This window comes from Lipotes vexillifer, unplaced genomic scaffold (assembly GCF_000442215.2).
Source record: "Lipotes vexillifer unplaced genomic scaffold, Lipotes_vexillifer_v1.1 scaffold91, whole genome shotgun sequence".
Lineage (NCBI taxonomy): Eukaryota > Metazoa > Chordata > Mammalia > Artiodactyla > Lipotidae > Lipotes > Lipotes vexillifer.
Window position 1 is genome coordinate 1,987,546 of NW_006777583.1, and position 27,009 is coordinate 2,014,554.

The 27,009-nt window shown below is 40.8% G+C and overlaps 1 protein-coding gene across 1 annotated transcript in view; it reads left to right on the forward strand.

Moving 5' to 3' along the window:
- Positions 1–25,325, forward strand: part of REEP5 (receptor accessory protein 5) — a 41,468-nt gene extending 16,143 nt beyond the window's left edge. The window contains exons 3-5 of the mRNA XM_007451196.1: positions 9,626–9,764; positions 20,240–20,408; positions 25,140–25,325. Coding sequence (XP_007451258.1) covers positions 9,626–9,764; positions 20,240–20,408; positions 25,140–25,189 — 358 coding nt within the window. The 3' untranslated portion in view covers positions 25,190–25,325. The remainder of the gene's footprint in view (positions 1–9,625; positions 9,765–20,239; positions 20,409–25,139) is intronic.
- The last annotated feature ends 1,684 nt before the right edge of the window (positions 25,326–27,009 follow it).

The window sequence follows — 27,009 nt, forward strand, 5'->3', positions numbered from 1 at the left end:
GTTTCTGACAGTTACCTAGATATCTAACGTAAGTTTGGTTTAGAAAGCTTTTGGTGGGGCCACTCACCTTTTATATCAGGGTTCAGTCAGCTGCTTCCATCAACAGTGGCCTGAGCCACTGAATTATCTAGCATAATAAGAAGTCTGGAGGTTGATATTCCAGGGCTGGGACAGCAGCGCTTCAGGCTTTTTTTCTGGTGACCTTGGAGTGCTGGCTTTCCTGCCCATGCTCATAGCTCCAAGGTATCACAAGACTGTTGCCTCCGTTAATGATTTTTGAACTAGTTCATCTCTAAAATATCTTTTTTGCCTCACAAAATTATTTAAACCCCTGGACTGTCCTTAGTTTACATGGTTTCGTTCTCATAAAGTACTCAAGGGATTTGCAGTTTAGTGGTGCCTGTGCGTCAAAGCATATTTAGGTTCTCTGAATGATGACTCTTAATTTGGGAGGGAGAGAATGCTGGTAGCCCAGGACTGTATCTGCTCAAACTTTGGTTTCTTCACACATGTTTAACGCTATCCTTTGGCCATTTTTAGTTCGTGATCTTGCGTTTAGAAAAAGCAGCAAAGAAAGAAATAGATGAGCCAACAAGGTAGAGGCAGCCAGTACCCAGTCACTGGCTCTGGGTGGTCTGGACAAGGGCTGGCCAGTGGTTACCTCCCTATCAGTACCAATCTGATACCAGCATCAAGACTTTTTGCCAGTCCTCCCCTGTAGCATGGGCCTGAAAAATGTTTTCAGCAGCGTCCAAATTTGTTGCCATTGACCTGCAAATAGGATTTTTGGATTTCAGCTAATAACCCTTTACTCTCTGTAGCATTTGGGATTTGGAGAGTGAGGTACAATTAAAATTCATGAGTAATTCCCTAATCATCCTTTAGCCTTATTAACAATGCTATTAATCCTTTACCCGTCCTACTTAGCCAGAACGACTGGACTGTTCTTATTGCTCTTTTCTTTTTAATCTCTTGCCTCCCTATGATAATAATAAACTATCACCACCATATTATAGTTACTACCTAATAAGGTAATATTTCTGAGTGCTTACCCTGTTTAAGTGCTTAACATGTATCAACTAAGTTAATCTTCACAGCAACACAATGAGGTTTATCATCTCTACTTGACAGATGAGCACACTGAGGCCCAGAATTACTTGCCCATGGTCACGTATTGGGTTGGCCAAAAGGTTCATTCGGTTGATGAATACGTCGTTCAATAAAGTTATTGGTGAAAATGAAAAATGTGTCTACTTAAAACCAAATGAACTTTTCGGCCAACCAATACCTAGTAAGCGGTAGAACCAGGATACAAAGCTGCAAGCCAAGGATGGTGAAATGATGTAAAGCCAGGTGAGCACTGGGAAGAAATGAAGGGAAAAGCCTGTCTGTTTCATAGTTCAGTGTAATTAATAATTTTTTGATAGTTTGCTTTGTTTAAGGAGGAAATCAGAATGAGTCAATCGCATGTGATGGGCTGTGTGACTTTCTTTTCTCCCTCTGTGTCTTTCTGTGTGTATTGAAGCCCTTTTAATGCCCTAAAACACAATAGATTGTGTCTGATCATTGTTAGAGAGGTTTGTTTGTTAGAAAATCATGAGCTGTTTCCTCAAGAGAGAAATTAAATAAATGTGTCTGATGTTCACTTTAGTGTTTTGTTTTGTTTTTTAAGGAAGATGTTGGGGGTGGGAGTTTATTTATTTATTTATTTATTTTTGCTATGTTGCGTCTTCATTTCTCTGCGAGGGCTTTCTCTAGTTGTGGCAAGCGGGGGACACTCTTCATCGCGGTGTGCGGGCCTCTCACTGTCGAGGCCTCTCGTTGCGGAGCACAGGCTCCAGATGCGCAGGCTCAGTAGTTGTGGCTTATGGGACTAGTTGCTCCGCGGCATGTGGGATCCTCCCAGACCAGGGCTCGAACCCATGTCCCCTGCATTAGCAGGCAGATTCTCAACCACTGCACCGCCAGGGAAGCCCCAGTGTTTGTTTTTAACAAAGCCCTAAAGAGAGACCTAGTCTCATAGGAGAAAATAGTTGTATAAAGTCTGGTGCCCTGGGCTTCCCTGGTGGCGCAGTGGTTGGGAGTCCGCCTGCCGATGCAGGGGATGCGGGTTCGTGCCCCAGTTCGGGAGGATCCCACGTGCCGAGGAGTGGCTGGGCCTGCGTGGTCGGAGCCTGTGCTCCGCGGCGGTGAGAGGCCCGCGTACCACATAAAAAAAAAAAGTCTGGTGCCCTGTGGTTTTTTTTCCTTCCAAACAAATATTTTTCCTCACTTTCATTATTAAAAGTAGTACATGCTATATATGTATAACTGATTCACTTTGCTGTACACCTGAAACAAACACAACATTGTAAATCAACTATACTTCAAAAAAAAAAAATAGTACATGCTAGCAGACTCACAGAGAATAAACTAGTGGCTACCAGTGGGGACAGGGAGTGGGGGTGGGGCAATAAAGGGACAGGGGATTAAGAGGTACAAACTGTTAGGTATAAAATAAGCTATAAGAATATATTGTACAACACAAGGAATATAGCCAATATTTTATAATAACTATAAATGGCATATAACCTTTAAAAATTGTGAATCTCTGTACTGTACACTTGTAACTTATATAATATTGTACACTGACTGTACCTCAATTAAAAAAAATAGCACATACTCATTGTAAAGATCTTAAAAAAGTAAAATTCTGCAATCCCAATACTCAGGATTAACTGTATACAACTTGAAATATATATTTCTGAATACCATTCTTGGTCTGTAAACACATGCAAATATATATCTTTCTTTTTTCTTTTAAACACAAAATTAGTAATCTCTTTTGACACAGCACTATATCTTGGACATCTTTTCCTGTTACTATCCTTTTCAAAGGCTTCACAATATTTCCTTGTATGGATATACCCAAATTTACTTAAACAGTCCATTCTGCCCTTAAAAAAATGTGTAAACACATGCTTCTATAATCTTTTTTTTCTCTAATCTTTTAGTTTGAGTTGAAATTCATTTTAATATCACTCTTTCTTCTTTGAACTTCATTTTTTGTGTCTATAAAATGTGGAATTTGAACTAGTTCTTTAAGATATCTTCCAGCTCAACATTCTACAATTTCTAATTTGCTCAGTGAATTTTTAGAACTGCTAGCTGCTCCCATAATATTGCCAACCATCTTCCTCACCCTAGGCCCATCTCCTGCTCACCCAGGCCTTGCTTCCTTTTGCCACCTGCTTGAAGGAGGTGAAGCTCTGCCTCTAGAACATGGCAGGTGGCTCAGGAGAGAATAAGGAGCCACAGCTCTGGGCTTAGGTGGCCAGGCTTTTGGCCAGTGGTGAGAATGTGGCAGTAACAGTGGGCAGAGAGCAATGTAAGACCATGGTGCCCGTCTTTTGTGAATGTGTTCTTCCCAAACCCCTGGGAGTAGTTCTGAGCCCAAGGTCACTGCTGACACCTGCCATTTGAAGATGAGGTGGCACTAGAGAGATAGTGGCCCAGGACTTTGGAGAGAGTGGTGGAATTGCTGTCAGCTGCTGTTGGGACAGTTCCAGAGCTCCTCTAGGATTGAGCTTTTTTTCTCTCTTGGCTTCTCATTCATTGCTGGAAAGGGGTAGCCTCCCCTCTGGCTATAGCTGATGGGACCCAAATCAGTCATTTTGATTTTCTGTCCTAGAAATGACATGACGAAGTGGTACTGAAACTGGAACTTGGAGCTGGTGATTCTGAAACTTGGCTGTGTGTTAGGATCGCCTGCATATGTTTCTAAAAGCACATACCTGTGCTGTACATGGTAGAGTTTGAGTCACTAGATCTGAAGAAGGACCTCGGCATGTATAGTTTTGAAAAGTTCCCAAGGTGGATGTGGATCATCATCTAAGTTTGAGAACCAGTGGACTAGCAGTGGTGCTCAACCTTTTTGGCACCAGGGACTGGTTTCGTGGAAGACAGTTTTTCCATGGACGGGGCGGGGGATGGTTCGAGCGGTAATGCGAGCGACAGGGAGTGATGGGGAGTGGCAGGTGAAGCTTCAGTCGCTCGCCTGCTGCTCCCCTCCTACTGTGTGGTCAGGTTCCTAACAGGCCACGGACTGGTACCCAGTCCATGGCCCGGGGGTTGGGGCACCAACTCAGAATACCATCCTGTTCACTTTTTTAAAAAAATTAATTAATTAATTTATCTTTGGCTGCGTTGGGTCTTCATTGCTGTGCGTGGGCTTCCTCTAGTTGGAGCCCGCGGGGGCTACTTTTCCTTGCAGTGCGCAGGCTTCTCATTGCAGTGGCTTCTCTTGTTGCAGAGCACGGGCTCTAGGCACGCAGGCTTCAGTAGTTGTGGCTCACGGGCTCTAGAGTGCAGGCTCAGTAGTGGCGCACGGGCTTGGTTGCTCCACGGCATGTGGGATCTTCCCGGAGCAGGGCTCTAACCCATGTCCCCTGCATTGGCAGGCGGATTCTTAACCACTGAGCCACCAGGGAAGTCCCATCCTGTTCACTTGTAATGATCCCCCCACCTCAAGGAAGCAGGATGGAGGGTGGAATGGTCCTTTAGGAATCTGGATGTTGAGACTATGACCTTTTCTCGTGTTTGCTCTGTGCCCAAGTTAACCTTTCTAAGCCTTGATTTTCTCCAATAGAGGACTCTGGTCCTTTCCAAAAGTTAGATTATGAACTCCTTTTGTATTTATATTTATGCAATAAATATTTAGTAGCTGCCCACTTAGCACCAGACACTTTGCTAAGTGCTGTGCAGTCGGGTAGTGAGTGGTTCTCCCAATTAGGAAAACAGCTTGGGATAGAGAAACAGACACAGGCTTTGTTGGAGTTAGTCTTGGGTGTAAACCCAGTTCCTGCTGTTGCAGCTGGGTGCCCTGTCCACGTTATTTTTCTTCCCTAAGCCTCAGTTTCTTCCTCTCAAAAATGAGAATAACGTTACCTATTCGATAGGGCTATTCTGAAGGTTACATTAAATAATTATTAGGTTCCTACCCTTCCCATTCTTTAGCTTTGCCACTTTGGCTAAAGACCAAAAATTACAAATGACCTAAGGATAGAGACTGCATCTTAGGATTTCTTGAATCCCCTGTGTTGCCTGAAAAGTTGATACATCCTCATTCTGATACGCGAGTTGAAATACCATTTAGCATAGGTACATGGCAGTAGAGCACATTGTCAAAGAATCACCCATGTGCAGAGGGCCAAATTCGAAGGCTTCTCCACACCAACAAGCAATTCTCAGATGCCAGCAGCGAGTCTGAGAGTTCAACTCAGTTCTGTCACCTTCTACCCGGAGATAGAATCAAATTCCACAGGTAAAGTCCAACAAGACTGCCTTCCACTTCAGACACCAGTAACAAGCCCGGGTTGTTAACCTGTGCTTCTGACCAACTGGCTATAAATCAGAGGTCCTGACGTCCCCCTCTTCAGGTTCAATTAGAATGGCTCACACAACTCAGGAAAACCATTTACTCACTAGATTACCAGTTTATTATAAAAGGAAACAAATCGATAGCCAGATGAAGAGATACATAGGCGAGGTCCCAAACAAAGGAAATTTTGTCCTCATGGAGTTTGGGGTCCAGCATGAGTGGCACAAGGAAGCACTGTGGTTCCCCAACATGGAAGCTCTCTGAAAAGGGACAAAAAGCTGTCCTTTGGGGTTTTATGGAGGCTTCATTACATAGTCATGACTGACTAAATCATTGGCTGTTAGTGATCGATTTAACCTCCAGCCCCTTCCCCTCCCCAGAGGTCAGCGGTGGGACTGAAGGTTCCAGCCCTCTAATCACATAGTTGGCTCCAGGGACATCCAGCTCCCCTCCTTATGTGCTTTATAAAAGTCACCTCATTAACATAAAAGACACCTTTATCCCTCTCAACACTTCAGAAATTGCAAGGGTTTGGGGAGCTGTGCAGGAACCTGGATGAAGACCAAATATATAGGAGAACTATATTTTGGTCTTTGGAATGACCAAATATATATTTTGCTTATAAATCACAATTTTGCATCCACTCATTTGGACAAGACAGTATGTACATAAATAGCGTTCAGGAAATCCCAGTATTAAGCGCTTTGCTTCTCTTACCTCTTTGAGTCTTGGGTTCCTCAACTATACACTGAGTGGGTTAGACTATCTTCTATGTTCTTTCTTGTTCTGACTAGCTTATGATGTTATGACATGTAGACACATTTTAAAAAATGAACATTGTGGTATTTTTAATTAAAACAGTAATTAACTGCTTCAATAATAGAAGTTCTATTTAAAAATTCTCTTTACCTTAATGAGACTCTGTGATCTTTTCCTGTCTTTCTCCCCAGGGCTTGCTTTTCTACAAAGTTGTGTTCAATATGTGTGCTCAATTTTGAGCTCTTCCTACTTTTCAGTGTTACTATAGAGTGTTCCAAGTGTATCAGCATGGAAACTTTTGAATTCATATTGTTAAGTTAGGGAGCTTATTCCTTGAGAGACTGAACTTGAACTGTTAGAGTAGTTTTTCTGTTTTTGAATCTGTGGATCTTGACTAACATCTTAAAAATAATGACATAACAGGGCTTCCCTGGTGGCGCAGTGGTTGAGAATCTGCCTGCTAATGCAGGGGACACAGGTTCGAGGCCTGGTCTGGGAGGATCCCATATGCCGCAGAGCAACTAGGCCTGTGAGCCACAACTACTGAGCCTGCGCGTCTGGAGCCTGTGCTCCACAAGAGAGGCCGGGATAGTGAGAGGCCCGTGCACCGCGATGAAGAGTGGCCCCTGCTTGCCACAACTAGAGAAAGCCCTCACACAGAAATGAAGACACAACACAGCCAAAAATAAATAAATAAATTAATTAATTAAAAAAAAAATAATAATGGCATAACAGTTTTCCAAGGCAATATTAAAGCAAAAATACCCAAATGGGACCTAATCAAACTTATAAGCTTTTGCACAGCAAAGGAAACCATCAACAAAATGAAAAGACAGACTAAAGAATGGGAGAAAATATTTGCAGACAATACAACTGACAAGGGATTAATTTCCCAAATATACAAACAGCTCATACAACTCAATAACAAAAAAACAAACAACCCAATTAAAAATGGACAGAACCTTATATAGACATTTCTCCAAAGAAGACATACAGATGGCCACTAGGCACATGAAAAGATACTCAACATTATTAATTATCAGAGAAACGCAAATCAAAATTACAATGAGGTACCATCTCATACCAGTCAGGATGGCCATCATTAAAAAGTCCACAAATAACAAATGCTGGGGAGGGTGTGGAGAAAAGGGAACCCTCCTACACTGTTGGTGGGAGTGTAAATTGTGCAGCCACTATGGAAAACAGTGTGGAGATCCCTCAGAAAACTAAAAATAGGGTTGCCATATGATCCAGCCATCCCACTCTTGTGCATATATCCAGATAAAACTATAATTGGAAAAGATATGCATATCCCAGTGTTCATAGCAGCACTATTCACAATAGCCAAAGCATGGAAGCAACTTAAATATCCATCAACAGATGAATGGATAAAGAAGATGTGGTGTGTGTCTGTGTATATATATCTATATATCTATATCTATCTATCTATCTATCTATCTATATATATACATAATGGAATATTACTCAGCCATAAAAGAGAATGAAACAATGCCATTTTCAGCAACATGGATGGACCTAGAGATTATCATACTAAGTGAAGTCAGACAGAGAAAGACAAATACCATATGATATCACTTATATGTGGAATCTAAAATATGACACAAATGAACTTATCTACAAAACAGAAACAGACACACAGACATAGAGAACAGACTTGTGGTTGCCAAGGGGGAGTGGGGGTGGGGAGGGATAAATTAGGAGTTTGGGATTAGCAGATACAAACTATTATATATAAAATAGATAAACAACAAGGTCCTACTGTACAGCACAGGGAACTACATTCAATGTCTTGTAATAAATTATAATGGAAACGAATATTAAAAGGTATATATACATACACATATATATATAACTGAATCACTTCCCTATACACCAGAAACTAACACAACATTGTAAATCAACTATACTTCAATAAAAAAATAGTAATGACATAGAATGGAATTGAAAATATCAGTGGTTTCATAAATGTTTGTTTCAGTTTATATTTGTGTGTGGATGTGTGTTTGCTGGTTAGTCATGGACTGCTTTGGTTCCCAAAACTGAGACCTTAAGCGAAATATAACGATGTGTCCCCTCTGCCCAGGATGGATGTGTAAGAAACAAGTTTTTATCGTAGTGATAACTTTAAAAATCCACTTAAATATAAATAGGTAAACCATATTCTATACCAAATAAAGCGCAGAGGGGAAAAAAACCTTACGTGTAAAGGGTATACATTTTTTAGTTCTTTGGTTCACATGCTTGCCTACGCTTTTCCTTTGGCCTTCTATTACATCAACTAGCTTCTACCTGAGGAAAGCTAAAACACAAACACAGTCCACATGTGAGAAGACATTATTTTATAATTAGCTGCCTTCAATTCATTTTATGATTCTGTGTTTATTCTTGATGTTCAAAGCAGCATTCATTTAATCACTCCCTCCTCTCCTTTTCCTCATTAGCAGTCATCTCATTCAGCTATAACTTTTCCCTTCTCAGTCGTCTTCTTAAAACACTCATGCAGGCACTCACACCTACACCCACAGCTCCTTCCAATTAATTCAGAGGCTTTCTTAGGGGATGACTCAGCATGATTCATCAGCCTGTCTCTTTGGTGAACCCGTGTTACCAAGTAGCCAATGTATTTTTAATAGTTAACCCATTGCACAGGCTAAACAAGATTCAGGTTTCTTCTAGTTTACTGTTGTAGTTCAGCTCAGTTACAATAAGTATCCAGGCATGTATCAGGATATGATAAAAGATTATGGAATTGAGGTTTAGAATGAAGGGATTCCCAGGACTGGAAGAAATTCCTGTAATTCAGAAGTAAAAGAAAGTTATTTTAAATTTAGTTCTATTCATTTACAGAGTAAATTTTGTTTAAGTAGTAGTAGTTCTCAGTAGTACTGAGAAAGTCATATTAACCGATAAGAGGAGGAAAGGTCACAGCCTGAGGATCACATAATGTCAGTCGAAACCAAATAGACACCATGATGTTTGTTTTCACCTCTTTGTAATGAAGTGTGTTGTGAACTTTGGACAGTGCCTAAACTATGTTCCAGAAGGTCTTTTATGGAATGCCTCCTCACCATGATGTACTTCAGTTATTAAAAGTGCATAAGCACTGAGTTACATGAGTGAATTATTGATATATCGCTAGTGGCAGGACCCCACTTGAGAGTGGGGATTACTCTAGTTCCCAGTCATTGGTGGTATTTCCTGGAGCCTTGGTGGAGACTCAAGCAGAGTAGAGATCCAAGGGACAACTGGTGCTGGTTTCTCTGGTAGCCAAAGAACTGGTAACAGGTAGTTATAATGGCTTATCCTGACATCTCTACATTGCTGCCTGTTTTCATGTTGTACTTTTGCATCTAGTGACATGATGCATATATTTGCCTGAGTTTCTCAGTTGGTGTTGGAGGGCAGCTAGCTGTGAAAGTATAATGTTTGAAAATGTCTCATTGAGATCTTACTACATGATACACTTCCTTTTGTATTGCCTTTCAGAATTAAAGCGATAGAGAGTCCAAACAAAGAAGATGATACCCAGTGGCTGACCTACTGGGTAGTGTATGGTGTGTTCAGCATTGCCGAATTCTTCTCTGACCTCTTCCTGTCATGGTTCCCCTTCTACTACATGCTGAAGGTACGTTGGCTTTCCTGAACTGCCATTTTCTTCCATCTGTGTTTTTGCTTTGCTCCCTACCCCTGAAATAAACTCCATCTCAGGACCTATATACAAGGAATAGGAACAGATGCTTGAATGTTGGACATCTGTGACTCTGCCTCAGATTAATAAACAGGAAGACAGGATTCAACATGTCTACCTTATTTTGTATATTATCTTGGAAACAGCCAAAGCAATTGTGTCTTTACAATGTGTTTAATAATAATAAACGATGGAAATACTGTGAACTAGCACAAGCATTGCTCTTTGCCAAGATCCTCTCTTCATGCTCTGTTGTCTGTGTTTGATGCGTCAACATTGCAAATTTTACCAAGTCATCAGTTATTCACAGTGGTGTGCTGGAGTCATTATTTCTGGAAAAAAATACTTATTTCTTAATCGGTTTGGAAAAAGCAGACGTGAAACGGGCTCTCTGAGGAAGTCATTTTAATAACTCTGGCAGGTGCAGTAGTCTGGGATCAGCCCTGCCAAGCCTTGTGTTTGCCAGAGAACTCTCCTCGGCTACTACTGTGTGAGGAAAGGGAGTAGGACGTTGAACTCGTCCCTAATGACACCTGTATCAACTCCAGCCTTGGCCTCCAAGGCACACGACAATGAAAAGTTTGCATCTTTTGATAGATAGAGTGGTTGGTTCTTTTTCTCTAAATGGGACAGACTGTCTTCAGTTGATTCCTCAGGTGTCTTCCATGGAAGAGGCTTGCTTCCGGTTAGTTGCATAGGATGTAAATAGTTCCTCAGGTTCACCGACCCAGACTTCCCAAGCTGCCGAGGGTGGTGAGTCCAGCTCTTATGAATTCTGCGTCCTCTTCTTTTCCCTCATACCCTTAAGTATTTGCTTTAGTAAGAGTTACACATGACATAGTTTAAAGACTCGAATAGCTCTGGAAGAGTTTAGAAGATCTGCACTCCTGCCCCTTATATTGCCTTTCCTTAAAAGCAACCGCTGTCCCTTCATTTATGACAGATTATTTTGTCATTTACCTCTGTCTCTAAATAATATCCTTGTTTAGTTACCTTTTAATTTTTATGTTTTACACGTTAGCTCTTTTATTTATTTATTTATTTGGCTGTGCCAGGTCTTAGTTGCGGCATATCTGCAGGATCTAGTTCCCTGACAAGGGATAGAACCTGGGCCCCCTGCATTGGGAGCACAGAGTTTTAACCACTGGACCACCAGGGAAGTCCCTACACATTAGCCCTTGATTCCCACCAGAAGATAAGGATTTGGCTTTCTTTCCTCCTTCCTCCCTGCCACACATGCAGGCTTGATAATAATAAAAGATGTCCTCATCTTCCTCAGGGATAATTTTGGTTAGATAAGGCTTCACCGCTTTTATTATTATGACTTGTTAAGCACTGTTTAGTTGGGCCATATAGTATATATATAATGTACATGCAGTGTTACTGTAGTTTTTTAGTTTCCCCGGAATCAATAATCGTTTCTTTATTTCTATATTTAGGCCGATTTTGAGTGTCCTTGTTATTTTAATTTGTCCTAATGTCTACATTTCTATTTACTTGCTTTTTAAATTTTCTATCCGAAGAATTGTAGTTACAGGAAATTAGATAGCGGAAGCTCTGTCATCCTTTGGTCTCCTTCCCCACAGCTGCCACCACGTTGATATTACCTTGATTTTTAATTCTTGGTAATTATGGATAAATTTTTTCTTTTCCTCTGGCCTTACCTATTTTTCAAACATATTTATTTGTATTTTCCTTCTTTCTGGGAGATTTTCTCAATCTGATCTTCCAATTTTCAGTTTTGTTCCATTCTGCTGTTTATGCCATACATTGTATTCTTTTTTTTTTTTTTTTTTTTGCGTTATGCGGGCCTCTCACTGTCGTGGCCTCTCCCATTTGCGGAGCACAGGCTCCGGACGCGCAGGCTCAGTGGCCATGGCTCACGGGCCCAGCCGCTCCGCGGCACGTGGGATCTTCCCGAAACGGGGCACGAACCCGCGTCTCCTGCATCGGCAGGTGGACTCTCAAGCACTGCGCCACCAGGGAAGCCCCATACATTGTATTCTTATTTCAGCTGTTATATTTTTCATACCTAGTACTTTTGCTTGGCTCCTCCCTATGTTTTCTTGTTCTTCTTTCATGTCGCTGTATTTCTTTTAGTATAGCTGTTTTTAAATTCTTGGTCGTTCACTTCTGAAATTTCTGCTGCTGATAGAATCTGTAGTTGATTGTGTTGTCTCTGTTTTGAACTGGCTGTACTTTTCAAATACCTTGTTATTTTGGCCTGTAAGTTCCTTCTCCTCCAGGAGTATCAGCTATTCCATCGGGTGTTAGAATGGAGGAGGCCACACCCTGATCCATGCTAGTCCATAAGCTCAGGGTAGGGGTGTGTGAGTCCTAGGGTGGGTACCCCCAGGCAGCAGAAGAGCCACAGTTGATTCCCTTCCCCCACTAAACAGCTCCTCAGGTGCAGGTGTCACCCTTTGCTCCCCCAGCAGCACTAGAAGCAGGTGCTCCTAAGTTGGAATTCACAGCTCTAGGGGTTAGAGCAGGAGAGCTTGAGGAGGAACTGCCCTGGCTACTTAGTCCCTAGCTGTTCTCCTCAGTGCCTCACAAGGCAGGACTTCTATGCCAAAACCTCTGTTTTAGAAAAAGTATAGGAGAATGTTTTTTAACTTGGAGGTATAGAAACTAGACAGAAATTTCTATATGACAGTGGGCAGTATAAGCAAAGATAAAATCACGACAGACTAGGAGGATGTATTTACAACACTTACACCAGATAAGGAATTAATATCCAGAATATATAAAAACATTTACAAGTAAGAAGAAAAGGAGAAAAATGAACAAAGGTTATAAATAGACATTTCACAGAAGAGAAAAAAATATGAGTAGTCAGTGATCTGGGAAATGTGAGTTAAAATAGTGAAATATCATATTTTGCTCATTACATTGGCAGGTATTTAAAAGCTTGAGGATATCTGGTATTGGTGAATATATTGGGAAATGGATGTGTGGTGGTAATGCTATAAATTGGAATAGCCTTTTTAAAAAGGAGGCTTTGACAGTTTCTTGTCAAAATGAAAAATGATACTCTAGCAATTCTAAGTATCCACCCTAAGGAAATATTCACCACGAATAAGAGAGCTGCATAAGGACATTTACTGCAGCATTTTTGGTTATAAATAAAAATTATTAAAAAAAAAAAATGCTGCAGTGTCCGTCAACTGGTTAAATGAATTAATAGTACATCCATACAGTTAAATGAAATGATCCATTTGTAGAGATATAGAAATTTTGCATAATTCATTAATTATAAAAAATTATAGAATATTACAGTATGAAACCACTTATGGTAAAAATAAAAGCTAAATAGTTTAAATGAAAACATGGATATTCTCTTAATTTTGAATGCTGTTACCACAGAACACCTGTAACACAGCTGAAAATTTTTCCTTCAAAACAAATGGGAAAAAAGTTGGTCTGTGGGAAGATTTAAGATTCCAGAGATTGCTGGATTTTTTTGTGTTTTTGTTATCCAAAGATATTTAGCATTTATAAAAATAATTTTATAATCTTTAATTTGAATGTCCATATTTTAAACTTAAAATATTTGTGAACCCCTTAATAAGATCCATCTGATGGCAGTGACATCACATTGTGGTCTCTAACAGAAGGAAACTGGGCTTTTGCCTTGGGCCCCACTGCTCACCCTGAACAGTATCCCGTCAGCAGAACCACTCACACCAGTATCCGACCTCAGACTTCCGAAACACAAGCCCGACTTCAGCCTGCTCCTGATCGCCTCTGCTAATGGAGGCCCCTTGAGGTAGAAAGTATCCAAAATAAAAGATAATCACCAAGTCATTTATATTTGATTTTGAAGTACATTACAAAAATTGCTTTGCAACAAATTTTCCTCCCTAACGGTAAAACAAATGCACATCCATTAGTAGTGAGTGTCCAGCTGTTTGATGTCACGGCGTCCAGAATGAGTGAATTTACCGCATATGTTCCAAATAGATAATATACTTGAGATGATTAAAAACTGATCATGCTGTCAATAAAAATGCTTTCTTCCTGCATTAGTGGCGTATTCTGAGTGGCTTCAGTGAACTGACTGAGAAAAGGTCTCTGAATTGCAGAGTGTGTAGGAGAATATCCCATTTTAAGGACTAGCATAGATCTTACCTGCGCCATTGCTACAATCACAAGGTGTGTGGGAGGATGAAAGGGATACCTGCAACTAAGGCCATGTTTACTATTTTATCTTTTGCAGAATTAGTATTGTTGGCTTTTCCCCCCATTTTTCTAAAGCAGCCTATAAGATTGCAGGAATACAAGAGGAACCAATGATTAGGCATCAAGGGTTAGTCGAGAAGATTCTGTTCAATGTATTGAGCTAGAAAAAGTGGATCCTGCCTGTTCAGAGCTTTGCTCTGAGGTCCATCTTTGAACAGGAAGGTTTAAAAATAAATGTATTTATTTAAAAATAAATTTTTTCTCCGATTGTGAAAGTAGTGTATTTCTTTATTCAGCAGATATTTATTTAGAACCTCAATATGCCAGAATCTGTTCTAGGTCAGGGGGATTTTGGTGAATAAAACAAAATCCCTGCTGTCATAATGTTTGCATTTGTGTTGTGTGTGTGTGCATGTGTGTTGGGGCATGTTTTAGATAGGGAAGAAAATAGTATTTGGAAGACTACCACTGGTATCATCTTAGGGTAGTCTTCCTTTTCTTTTTTAATGTGCAGATAAATTGCTTGATGTAAGACAATTGTTATTGTCTTAACAATCTATGTATGGTTGAAACCATATATATCAGGGGTCCCCAACCCCCAGGCCATGGACCAGCACCAGTCCGTGGCCTGTCGGGAACCGGGCCACAGAGCAGGAGGTGAGCGGCAGGCGAGCAAGCAAAGCTTCATCTGCTGCTCCCCATTGCTTGCGTTATCACCTGAACCACACCCCCCGCCCCCCGTGGAAAAATTGTCGTCTTCCCCGAAACCGGTCCCTGGTGCCAAAAAGGTTGGGGACCGCTGATATATATGATATATGATTCTATAACTCACTTTTTTTCAATTAAAACAATATTATAAGTATTTTCTCATTCAATATTCTTTGACATAAATGTCTAATCCATTATAGGTGATAATGTATTCATTCCCCAGTTAATAGACATTTAGGACATTTATCTTGCTATTTTAACTAATGCTACAATAAGTATCTTTGCACCTCATCTTTACTCTCATTTGAATCATCTTCTAGATTTATTTTTAAAACAAAGGTTGAATAAACTTTGGCAAGTTTAAGTCCTGATCCAGACCGTCACCTGTATTGTTTCACCCATTGACAGAGAACATAACATTTCTCTTCTTAACTTTGTAGGAGGCAAAAAAAATAGAAAAATCTTCCCCTTCACATGTTCGTTTTTACCTTTCATTTGTGCATGCTGAGCAGTCTGTTTTAACTTTAGCCCATTACTATTCTCGTGGCTGTGTTGCAAAGGCTTCCCAAGGTTTCTGTTTCTGATCAAGTGATTGCAGCATACCAGGAAGTCAGTGTTGAAATACATTTTTTCTGGCATTAACTCTCAGTTCTCACCAGGCTAGTCCCAAACCGTGCATATTAAATACATCCCTACCTTGAAAATACCTCTTCTAGGGGAAAATTGAATAGTGACAGCATTAGAATCATAGACAGAATTATCTGGCCTGTTGTAATTCGTAATTTAAGGATTTAGTGTGTCATTGCTAATAGAGCCGAGAGCTGAGTTGAAGTGGCGTGCCCGGACTCTTTGTCTGAACTCTGTCTGAGTGGGTTTGTGTTTGCCGTTGGAAGTTTCGTCAGCTGGCACTTTGAGGGCAGCTTGATTAAAACGATGGCCAGATCTGTGTAGCTCAGGGTATTCCTTGGCTGTAGAGTAGTTACATAGTTACATAGATTAAGAAAAGGGAGTTTTAAAAGCTGGTGGCTGAATATCACCTTGAGAGTTGAATAGTAATTAACTTTATTTTTAATACAAGAAAGTTACTTCATATGAGAACTGGAAAATGCTCACGATGTAGGTAAAGAGCAGTAATTATTTTATTGTCTCAAGACGATAGCTAGAGGGTACCAGAAAGAACTAACTAAACAGTTAAACTAAAATTCCTGGAGAATAGCCTATAAAGTTAATCACATTGCAGAGGTACAAAAATGTAGACTCTTGGCTCTGGTCCTGTCTGGTAGCCATGCTTACTTAATTCATCCAGAAAAGGTGAATGAATCAGCTTTTCTGGGTTGCTGAAGGGCTGTTATCTGCAATAGGCAGGTAATATTTCAGAGATTTTGCAACAACAGTAAGAACTGTAGGACTTGGTAATACTACTACTATCTTGTACGTTTTTTAATTTGTGACTTTCCTAAAAATCCTGCAGAAGAGAAAATCGACTCTTAGGTTGTTTGATTTACCAAAAGTCATAGAACAGATACCAACTCTCCTGATTCTTAACCCAGTGAGTCATTTCTACTTCACCTTGAGGCCTACGGGCACGTGTGTCTACATCAATAATCCATTCCTGACAATTAGATATTCTACGTAGGAATACCAGCCAGGAGACTATTTCTTACAATATTAAATAGTAAAAATTAAAATGTATTACATGTCAATTTAAAACTCCATGCCAATTTCCTAAATATTAATACAACAAGATGCCCCTGTATAAATAACAAATATATTGGATGTTAGATGCTAAAAACTAAATCCAAATAGTTCCTGCTCTCCAAATAGTTAATATAGTTGGTGGGAAACTATTGCTTTGTTTGCAGTAAGTAGTACATGGCACATCCCCTTGGACACTGCATTCTCTTCAAAATGTCCACACAGAATTCCGATGTTCTGTCAAGAATGTAACTTTTCCTTTTCCTGTATATCATTTTGTCTAAATTGTTTTATTAAGTTTTAGGTGTGTGTGTATGTATTAGCGTTACCTATATAAGCAACTGATGGAGGGATTTCCCTGGTGGTCCAGCGGTTAAGACTCTGCGCTTCCACTGCAGGGGGTGCGGGTTCCATCCCTGGTTGGGGAACTAAGATCCCGCATGCTGTGTGTGTGGCCGGAAAAAAAACAAAACAAAATAACAACAACAAATGATGGAAAACATGAATGTTTGGATACTAAAAACCACAGGGAAATGTCAACTAGAGAGATGGTCTCTAGGGTCTGCCTGTTAATAACCTGGCTGTAAGCAGAGGACATTAAAGCTAAAGCCAGTGAAAACTGCAGTCACACTTAATCACACTTAGTTCCATACTTTGGGTTAATGCAAATGTGTAGTTCAGAAAACCAAGTTTCTCTGGCACATCTTCACAAGGATGGCTGGCCAAGCCCAGTGTGTGCTGGAGCAGAGTCACTGGGAAAACTAAAAGTAAACGTGGAGCTACACACACACACTGAAGACTGAGGATATTTCAAGGAATTGGCTTCATTTAAGAGCTTGGACCTGTAACAGAAGGTCTTACTTGCCACTGTGTGTCTGTGCGGGCTCACTGGAGTTTTGGGTGGTTGCACATACAGCTGTAGTGAGACTACGAGATGGCCAGTCTGAATCTTTGCCCTTCCCCTTCCTACTGCCATGCTTTCCCATCCTTTGCTTTCCTAACTCTGAACATCCCATTTTCAGTAAATGAGTTTTGGAGTCTGTCGCACATAAGGGGTGGGAGAGGTGAAGAGAGGGCTGGCTTGAAATCATAACTTGGAGATTGTGGCAGTGAATTGCATTTGGCTGAATTCTCTGATATGGAAAGCAGGCAACCTCTTGGGAATACATGGAGAAAATTTTGTCTGTAGCTGTTAATAGTCACTGATTCTACTTATTATTTTATGTTGTTCTCTAATATAGTTTGGCTTGAATATTTACATTTTAAAATACATTGTTTTTTTTTAAATTACTTTTTTTTTTCTTTATATTCCAGTTAGAAAACTATTTTTTTTTTATTTTGTAATTGTGTATGTAAGTATATCATGACTTTGAATTTCATTTCAGGTAGTAAAAGGAGAGGTAAGAACAAAATAATTGTTTAAAAAGGGTGTATGTTGGTCCTGGGATTTGATTTTACCTGGTTTAAAGCTCTTATGAGGTAGCTTGTTACTGTTTCATGGATGTTGGTAAAAGACACAGTATTCTTGGGAGAGGGACAGAGCCTTACTATGCTAGATGCTCAAAGTGCTTCTTATTTTCTTACAAAATCTGTATGAGGTAGATTTTTAAAATTTCTATTAATATATATATATTTTTTTATAGAGTCAAAACAGACTTAAGCAATTAAGTAACTTGCACAAGGTTTTCCCAGCTAGTAAAAAGACTGGAACCAGTTTTTCTGAACCCAGTTCTCTTACCTCTATATACCGTAGTATACAATTCTCTTAGTCCCCAGTTTGTTGGGTGGAGAGATCTGTGTATATCTTTAGATCAAGATTTTAAGTTTTGTGTATTTTGCTTTGTATTCTTACTGATTTCTAGTTTTTTGATATATCAATTTCTGATGGAAATGTTAAAAATCGATTGTGGATTTTGTCCATTTATCTATATAATTCTGACTTTCAAGTTTATACATCTCAAAGCTATATTTGGAAGTGATATATAATTATAAACTACACAATTATAAAAATTAAAATTTATATAATTGTAAATATAAAAAATACAAAGCTATATATATTTACGTATTTCAAAGATATATAGGTTCAGGCAAATTGTTCTCCTTGACAAACTGCTTTCCTTCTTTATCACTTTATTTATTTTGCCTTATGTTTATGTACTATTAATATTACTATAATATGTGAGCTAATTTGAGAGTTGGTATTTGTCAGATACATCTTTTTTCATCTCCTTATTTTCAGTGTTCCTAATTGGTTTTATCTCTGGTGTGTTTCTTTCTTTTTTTTTTTTTTTTTTTTTTTTGCCGTATGCGGGCCTCTCACTGTTGTGGCCTCTCCTCTCCCGTTGCGGAGCACAGGCTCCGGACTGCGCAGGTTCAGCGGCCACGGCTCACGGGCCCAGCCACTCCACGGCATGTGGGATCTTCCCAGACCGGGGCACGAACCCGTGTCCCCTGCATTGGCAGGTGGACTCTCAACCACTGCGCCACCAGGGAAGCCCCTCTGGTGTGTGTCTTATCAGAAGCATATAGCCATAGTTTGTTTTTCTAAAATCCAGTCTGGTAACCCCTGTCTTTTGAAAGCTCGCCCCCCGACCCTAATCTGTTTAGAACCTGCATTTTGTTTTGTATTTTGAATGTCATAGAAGTTCAAAGTGTAATGGAAATTTCTCAGAGCCAACGTGGTACTGCTGGGGTGAGCTTTGGGCACAAATGTATGCATTTTAACTCAAGCTCTCTGTCATTAGTAGTAGCTCCTTAGCAGGTTTGCATCTCTAGAGCAAACTTAAAAGACCATCTTAGAAAGGAATGTAGCTTCTTGATTATTTGAATACATTCTTTGGTTTGGAGTAAAAGGACTATAGAATTAAATATATATGGCATAAGAAGTTGAAAGGTTTTTACTTTAAGGAGAAGTAAAAACTACAGAATTGGAATCTCAAGAAATGGACTCCTGTTTTTTTATAGAGTCACCTATGCTGTGTGGAATACAATATAGTTAGAAGCTTTTAAGCTGAAAGAACACAGTATGCTGTTTATCAAACATTCTAGGGAAATGAGCATATCATTCTGAATGTTCCCTTTTTTGCTCATTCATTATATTATAGAGGAATAAATTGCTTGGACAACTTAAAGTGCTGAGTTGTTTATCATTTGAATAAACAGTAAAGGTTTTTCAAAGTAAACATAGTGTGACAATTCTTGTTGTGTAAGTTTTTAGGGTAGAACTCTTGTCAATTTTTCATCTCAATAGCAAAGTAGAGCCATAAAGAAAGAGTTAGGAATAATATCTACATTCAAGGTGAAAGATGATGAACAGCTGACTGTAAAGATTCCTTGAAGGCTAAGATCTACCCAAAACTGAGATCCCACTAAGGGAAGAATTCAAGAATGGCCAGGGTATTTTCTATAACAGGATGAATAACGGTGACAAACTTACTGAGGTAAGCCTGTTGAGAACAAGCCTCATAGATACCTATGTGGACAGGGTTTACACATGCAGATAAATACTATTTTTTAATTGATTAAGAGTTATAATTAATAAAAGTCTCTTGTAACTGTCAACTAAAAAGTGGCCCAAGTTAGGAAGGAAGGTAAGCTGCTGGACTTGGTGTGTTTTGCCTTTCTTTGTCAGTCTCAGCTTTTCCTTACTAGGTCATTATTTGTCATGTTTTTTCCATCTAAGAAAAGTGCACCTGTATCCTGCAGGAAACACTGGAAATGCTGTTGGGGCAAATAGCAGAGGCAGTGCCATCCCCAGAGTAGTGGTGGCAGTGTGTGTTGTCAGATGCCGCTGCCCTCTGTCACCATGCTGCCTCTCCTCTGTGCAGTGCGGCTTCCTGTTGTGGTGCATGGCTCCCAGCCCGGCCAACGGAGCGGACCTGCTCTACACGCGCATCATCCGTCCTTTCTTCCTGAAGCACGAGTCGCAGGTAGACAACGTGGTGAATGACTTGAAGGACAAAGCCAAAGAGACTGCAGATGCCATCTCTAAAGAAGGTATGGCTCGGGGACAGCTGATTCAGCGTGTGAGAGGACATGGGATATACTGAGCCCACGTAACAAGCTTCCTCACTTCGTGTCCTATAACCTTTCCTCAGCCGTGTGCCAGGGCTAGTCCGGGATTTCTTTCCCAGGACTTTGCCTCTTGCCTTTACTTTTCCCGACATTCTTCTGCCATGTCACGTAAAACACATCATTCAGTCAGCACTTTAGGAAAAATGACTTTCCTTTGGTGGGTAGAGATTTCAGAGAGTCATCTTTATTTATACACAAGTGCAATCTCTTTAATTCATTTCAGGTTGAACTGCTTAATATGCTGTTCACACTGCTTTTGTTAGAGGGCCAAGAGAATGCCCTCTCTCTCAGCTCTCCTGATCCTTTCATTCAAATACTTATTTGTTGAGGTGCTTAATATGTGCCAAGTGTGTTCATAGCACTGGGCATGAACCAGGGAACCAGACAGACCAATGGACCATAGTGAACTTTTGAAGGTTACAATCTTGTTGAGAGAGAGAGAGACAATACCATTGAAAAGCAAGTTATATGACATACTTAGCAGATGATACAGAGAAAAATTAAGCAGATAGAAATATAGGGAGTGCCAGGGGCTGAAGGGAAGGTTACAATTTTAAATAGAGTGATGTAGCAAATCCTCACAAAGAAGGCTGTACTGAGTCAAAGTTGAAAGTGTTAAGGGTAGGAACCATGGGGAAGAAAGCTCCAGATAGAAGAAACGGCACGTGCAAAAGCTGGAAGCGGGCAGAGTATGATTGGTAGGGGGTGATCTAGAGAGTTGAAGGAGACAAGGTCAGAGGGGCTGGGGAGTGGAGCTGGAAGAGGACAGATCGTATAATGCCCTCCAGGCTGTTGTAAGGGGTTTGGCTTTTATTCTGTGTGAGATGGGCGTGAGCTGGGGTGCCACTGGAGAACTGTGAGCAAAGGAGCAACATGATTCGTCCTCTGTTGGAACAGGCTTATGTTGGCCACTGTATTAAGAATAGACTGAAGGGGGACAAGAAGGAAATCAGGAGACCAGTTAAAAGGTTATTGTGGTGATCTGGCTGAAGATGGTGGTGGTGGCTTGACTTGTTTGTAGTGGTAGCAGTAGGAGGTAAGAAGTCAGATCCTTGATATGTTTTGGAGTTGGAACCAGTAGGATTTGCTTATGGATCAGGCATGGAGTATGAGAGAGGAGTCAAGGACGAGGCCAAGCTTTTTTAGCCTGAACACATGGAAGGATAGAATTGCCACTGAGCTGGGGAAGACTGGGTGTTAACAGGTGTAGAGGGGAAAATAAGGAATTTAGTTCTGGACATAACTTTATGTCTACTGGGTACATGGAGAAGTCAGCAGAAATTGGGGGAGGGGGGTTACCCACATATGGACAGTATAATAAGCATGAGACTGGATGAGATCACAAGGGAGTGAGTGTAGTTAGAAAAGAGGAAGTCTAAGGCCTGGGCCCTGTGGCCACCAATATTTAGAGATCGAAGAAATGAGAAGCAACCAAAAAAGCAGACTGATAAGGATTGGCCAGTTGAGCAAGCAAGAAAACCCAAGACTCTGGTATCCTTGGGGCCAAGTGAAGACACTGTTTCAAAGAGGAGGGAGGGGTCCGTGGTCACACGGTGCAGGCGGGTCAAGAAGGATAAGGGCTGAAAACTGACTCTTGGATTAACAGTGAGGAAGGCACTAGTGGTCTTGACAAAACAGAGTTTGTGGGGTGGCGAGAGCAAAATCCTGATCAGAACGGATTTTATGGGAGGAAGGGCATGAGAGAACACAGATTAGTCTTTTGAGAAGTTTCCCGCAGAGAGGAGTAGAAGAATGGGGCTGTAACTGGAGGAAGGTACTAGGGTCCTGAGGATGATTTTCTCTTTTTCTTAAGGTAGAAGAAACAAAGTAGGTTTGAAAATTAATAGGAATGATCCAGTAGAGAGCAAAAAAATGATAGGAGTGAGAAGGTGAATTGCTGGAGCTCTGTCCTGGAATAGACCAGAGGGGACAGGGTCTAGAGTACAAATAGAGGGATCCGTCGTAGGATCGGGAACAGTTTAGAATCATAGAGGGGGAATCAGTGTTGATGGGTGAAGATGCTGGTAGCTGAGCGAATGTGATGGTGAGAGCTTACAGAAGTGATTTTCTCATCACTTCAAATTCCTCAGTAAACTAGGAAGAAAGAAGGTCAACTGAGAGAGGGTGGGGAAGGAGGTGATAGAAAGGGGAGATGGTATGAAATAGTTACTTAGGATGAGGGTCAGCAAGCTTTTTCTGTAACGGGTCAGATAATAATACTTCAGCTTTTGCCGGCTGTCAGGTCTCTGTGGCATCTACTCAACCCTGCCATTGTAGCTTCACGCAACACGCAGCCAGAGGTGACACGGTGACCAGTGCGTGTAACTGTAATGTGCTGGCCGCTCTAAGACAGGCAAGAGTGGATGGACTGGGACAGTGTCGTGTGATCGCCAGGGGGCATTAGAGGCTCACGGGAGGTTTGTGTTCCTGGACTTATAGTGAGGCCACGTAGTCTGCTTGTGTCTTCTTTTCCAGCCACATTTCCAGCTGTGTGGGTGCAGCTGTGGGGTAGATGGAGAGCTGCGTCCGGGCTGACTTGGTTAAGTAGGAGCTCTGAAGGGGGATCTAATGAGTGGTTCATGTTTGACGGCGGAGGAGGGAAGTGAGGACAAAAGGGAAGTGAGGAACAGTGAAAGGGGCGATAGAATCGATGGATTATACAACCAGGTGGTGGGGGAAGAAGAACTCGGAGTCAGGAAAATAGAGGGAGCGGGCTGCAAAGGCAGGAGGTGATGGTGGAGTGGGCCGCTCGGCGCTGAGACCGGAGAGGGGCAGCCATTACTGGTTGTGACAGTGAGGACGTGAGGTAGGCTGAAGCAGCTAGGGTGGAATGTCAAGGTTATTGGAGGGGAGGAACCAAGAGGCCAGGATACTGGAACAATATCGTAATCACTGATAATTAAAGTAAGAGTTAGTGCTAGAGAGTGATATTAAGTTTGGAGTTAAAATCTTAAAGAAATGAGGCAGCACAGCCCAAGGGTCAGCAGACTGGAAAAAGAAGGGCTAGTGGGAAAGATAATCTGATGACATGAGATTCTGAACATGGCCCTGAAGAACAAAGGACGCTTTCTGGACCTCCAGACCCAGTAGTACCAGGGTCATGGAAGGAAAAAACAGCCGACACTTGAGAAAGCAGTGTCCTTAGGGGACAGCCAGGTTTCTGTAAAAGCAACAAGGTGAAGGAAACATTCAGAGAAATGGATGAGGACAGAGGAGATCTCGCTAACGATGGGACTGAAATTCCAGAGGGCACAGTAAGGGTTTTAAAAAGTGGAGAATGGGCATAGAATTAGAGAATTAAAAAAAGTTCTACAATAATGAGAAAGTGGGAGACAAGAGGTGACCTGGCCCCTGGGGAAGGAAGATCCCCCAGACGGTCCCCCGGCAGCTGTGTGTCCCCGCAGTGGTGTGCTCTCCCCCACCACCCCCACAACAGGCCGTTCTCTCACGATGGGCACATGGCTCCAGTCTCCTTCAGAACGTTTTTTAGTTTCTTCACATCCTCCCGCTTTGGAATCGTCAGTTCCTTTTTAAGAGATTTCTTAACTGTTCCTCCTTGCTCTTAGCCTAACCAGCAACCTCTGGTGATGTCATTTCTGTCTAGTTTGCCCACATTTCTTAGTCTTTGATTCTCTCAGATCTCAGTACTCTGAAATCCGATTTTACTTTGATACATTCCTAAACAGAGGTGTGAGAATGAAAATAAGTTAAGAGAAATTTAGGTGCTGACACATTTTAGACTTTTCTCTGAGTTTCTGGATTCTCCAAAAAGGACATTTTTGCAAAAGGCTAGTTAAGAGAGAAGCTGCAGTTTCTGTGTAAACTTTGTTCAGCAATTTTAACTGAGTGAAGGGAGAGCAGCTGTCAGGCAGCTGGTGAACAAGAAGGGCCTCCTTGGCTGGCATTCCCCTTGGGGCTCCATCAAGAACAGCTGCAGTTTGTGGAATCTCAGGAGGCCTGGAGGCTTCCAGAACACTCCCCCCTGCCCCATCACGCATATCACACTTGTTCTTACAGCACATTTCAAGCCACTTGGTAATTAGGCAGGGTAGGTGGGGCTTAATCTCCCACAGATATAAGAATATTTTCCTGATGAATGTAGCTTCGTGCCATGAACTTGAAGACGTACAGCAAACTCTTCCCATCATACAAGGAAATGGTGGCACAACGATAGAACATAAACATGCATCTAAGTATTCCACCATTTCTTGATTCGGGGAATGATGATTTTCTCTGATTTTTGTCACCAAGACATAGACAGCCGACCCTGTTGTCATCAGATTGAGACAGTGAAATTGTACAGGTGAGCGCTCAAGACACAAAGGAGAATTTCTTGAATGTACAGGGGACACTATACGCTCAAGGAATCTCTACTTCTTGTGATACTTAAAGGAGGACAGAGGGCAATGGCTTAGGTGACAGTCACTACAAGGGGGCTAGGCCAGACGAGCTTCAGTAACTCTGCTCAAGTACTCAGGATTTGCCCTTGAAGAGGTCTCTTGTACATTTCCGGGAAACTCTCCTAGCCCTGCCCACAAACCTCGGTATGTTCTCATCTGAGCATGAGTCATCCAAGTTGCTAATCTAGTAGCTACATTAGGCACAGAACCGCATTGCAAATAGCTCTGATGCAATGTTCTTTCCTCCTAACAGCCAAGAAAGCTGCTGTGAATTTACTGGGTGAGGAAAAGAAGAGCACCTAAATCACTGACTGGATGAAACCTTTCTGCCCTCTCTGTACCTTCCTTTTAGAGCTTGATGTTATTAGGAACTGTGGTATAATCATTTTAATGATGTTGCCTTGGAAACATTTTTGATATATTAAAAAAAGGAATGTGTAAGTTTTTTTTGCTTACTTTTACTGTCTATATACACAGGGAACATTTAAATTTAATGCAATGGGCAGTGTCCAAGTTTTTGGAAAGTACATCTTGCCTCTGGGTAGGAAAAGACATATGTCACCATCCTGCAGGAAATATAAACTTAAAATTATATATCCTACAGGCTTTGTACTTCAGTGGGCTCTCTCTGCATGCATTTTCTCTGTACTTTTAGGATGCTTTCTAATGGTCTACTTCATGTAATGTACAATTTTGTATTAAATGTTTTTAATGTATTTGTGCATACACACACACACACACACACACACACACACACGCATAGGGAAATGTTACTGTCTGTGCGTAATGCTCATGGGGAGCTCCTGCCAAAGGCTGAAGGTTCCACTGTGCTGGTGTGATCTGAATAATACTTCAGAAAATTAATACACATGAGTAATGTTTCAAGTGAACAGTTAAGTGATAAATGAGGCTGAACTGGAGGCTGTCCTGGTGGTTTTCCTAACATTGTAGCAGCTGAATACAAAAACAGCTTTGTAAAGCAGTCAGTTGAGTGATAAATGGGGAAATGTACACACACACACCACAGCTCCCAGTTCTGTAGAACTACTAATATTGTCCTGTAGCTTTTTAAAAATTGGCTGATAAGCTTTCAATCTGTCTGTTTTTAAGATGCTATAGTGGAAACCATCCCTGGTTTCACCTTCATAGCTGAATAATATGTTGGTTTAGTCTTCTTTTCCAGTCTTTTTAAAAGCAGTTAAGGAACCTCCGGAGGCTTGCCCACTTCTGATTACATGTACATTCTTGTTTGTATCATTAGCAACTACATGCTAATGATGACACCAGGCTCTAAGAGCAGTTCTCGGAGAAGAAAGGAAGTATGGCAGTGGTTAAAAGGAAGTATGAGAGTGGTTGAAACAAACGGCCTTCACCTTCTTTCCCTGGCCTTTAAGGTCAAACACCAGATGCCTCCCTAGTTTACAAATCAGAATCATTTGTAGTCCATTTACACACCTTCATCTTTATGGTTTATTTTGATAAACTGCACACAGCCTCATAGTTTAAGTACAGAACACAAAGTTAAAATTAATGTCACTAGCTTGATTAGCCACATAACTTATAGGGACCTTGACAACTTGTCTGTACTACAGAATCTGAGCTTTGCACCAATCATACTGCTAGGATGCTTCTGAATTAAACTAAACTGACCAAAACAAGAGCATAACAAAACTAAAATGAAATATCCAGGCCTGTAAAATATTTCTTAAAGCAAATAAAGATGATTAGTTCCCTTTTAGATAACAATTAGGTAAAATCAAAATGATGTCTCATGAAATCATTTCTCATGAAATATCAAAGATATCAAAAATAGGGGATAATATCACCCTAATATTATAATAATATGGGTAATATCACACCCAATATTATAATAATATTTTTTGGGGGGGAGATGTGATGATAAGGCATCTTATTAACCATACCTTAAAAAATAAAAAACTTTTAGAAAGCAAACAGAATTACTCGTTATTGGAAGAAAATCAAGCCTTAGGTTAAAGATTAAAAAAAGTACCTCTAGGAGTATTTAAATCCCTTTCCCCATAAATAAACTATGCTTTTCTTGGTGGCAGAAGAATGAAAATTAGCAACTTCTAGCTAATCAGAATATATAATCAGATTGTTTG